This window comes from Engraulis encrasicolus, chromosome 23 (assembly GCF_034702125.1).
Source record: "Engraulis encrasicolus isolate BLACKSEA-1 chromosome 23, IST_EnEncr_1.0, whole genome shotgun sequence".
In the NCBI taxonomy this organism is placed as follows: Eukaryota; Metazoa; Chordata; class Actinopteri; order Clupeiformes; family Engraulidae; genus Engraulis; species Engraulis encrasicolus.
In genome coordinates, this window is record NC_085879.1 from 13338509 (window position 1) to 13340123 (window position 1615).

General features: G+C 49.7%; 1 protein-coding gene across 1 annotated transcript in view; it reads right to left on the bottom strand.

Moving 5' to 3' along the window:
• LOC134439517 (protein diaphanous homolog 1) overlaps positions 1-1399 on the bottom strand; it is a 62890-nt gene extending 61491 nt beyond the window's left edge. The window contains exon 1 of the mRNA XM_063189415.1: positions 1294-1399. Within this exon, the coding sequence (XP_063045485.1) occupies positions 1294-1399 (106 nt within the window). The remainder of the gene's footprint in view (positions 1-1293) is intronic.
• Between the last annotated feature and the right edge of the window lie 216 nt (positions 1400-1615).

Sequence of the window (1615 nt, forward strand, 5' to 3'; positions counted from 1 at the left end):
TTCCTCCCTCTCCATCTCTTTCCATCCATCCCTCTTTTCGACTCCATCCCACCTTCTCTACTTTTCTTTTCTTCTCTCCGTCTCTCCATCCTACTCTCTGCCCTCTCTCTCTCTCCTTCCCCGAGGGAGATGGCCTCGATCACTTTATGCATGAGGACGGAGCGAGGCAAGACTTCATAAGCCGCCAGAAACACACCGCCGGAAGTCAGACGAGTCAGAGGGGAAGAAAAAGCCACGAGGAGAGAGAGAGAGAGAGAGAGAGAGAGAGAGAGAGAGAGAGAGAGAGAGAGAGAGAGAGAGAGAGAGAGAGGAAGGAGAAGCAGAGAAAACTAGAGGTAGGTCGAGAAGGAGGATTATGCAGAAATCAAGGCCAGTGTGTGAATGTGAGAGTAGTAGAGTTGTTGGAATGTGCTGGAAAACATCAGAAGAATGGTAACGCACAAAAAATAACAAAACAACACAAAAAACAATATGAAACCACAGTAAAAAAAAACCCCAGCATAATTGTGCTTACTGTAGACAGAAAAACAGAGCACAAGTCCACATGGGGCTTTGAGCCAGGGCCTTGGTCTCTCACTCTCTCTCTTTCTCAATCTCTCTACAGATTGGATTTATCCTGACTCTGTTCTGGGTCTTTCCCCTGGCCTGTGCGTGTGCGTGTGTGTGTGAGTTTCAGAGAGAGAGAGAGCGAGAGAGAGAGAGAGAGAGAGAGAGAGAGCGAGAGAGAGCTGAGATAGAGAGAGAGCACGAGAGCGAGAGAGAGAGAGAGAGAGAGAGAGAGAGAGAGAGAGAGAGAGAGAGAGAGAGAGAGAGAGAGAGAGAGAGAGCGAGCAAGGGGCAGGGGCCCATGGAGAGTGTAGTGCAGATTAGTGTGTTGGCTTCAGACGATCACTCCGAAAACAGAAGAGGAGAAGAGGAGAGCAGAGCAGAGCAGAGCAGCTTTGACTGGCCGCATTCTGGGCCAAACACTAATCCAAACACCTGGCCTGACCCCTCTGTGGCTCTTGATCCTTCTCTCTCTCTCTCTCTCTCTCTCTCTCTCTCTCTCTCTCTCTCTCTCTCTCTCTCTCTCTCTCTCTCTCTCTTTTCTCCATCTACCCATAGCTTGTCTTTGTGGCTTTATGTCTCGTCTCTCTGTCTCCCCACATCATCCTCTCTCTTTTTCTACTGCTTTACCCACTCACCCACCTGCTGTATCTCACCTTTTCATTCATCCTTCCTCTGGAGATATGTTCTACCTTCTCTTTCCATTTCTTCTTCCCTCTCTTTACACACTTTTCCATCTCTCCCCACTTGTGGGAGGTCCTCGAGGCCAGCAGCTCCAGGGCTCCAGGGCTCTTCTCCTTGAGTTCTCTGGCCCCGGGTGCAGAGCCTGGACAGCCCCTTGTCCATGTTCCATCGTCCCCCATCATCCACTACCTACAGTACAACCTTCTACTAACCCCCTATGACAGTCACTTGCACTACTCAACAGCATCATCCATCCCTTCTAGTCCAACAACAAGCCCTTCCTTCCTTCAATGTGAAGCAAAAGACCAAACCAAACTCTAAACTCTATCACGTTGCCATTGTCCCCGCACGATCTAACCCCTACAACCCTCTATCTACCTTCCAG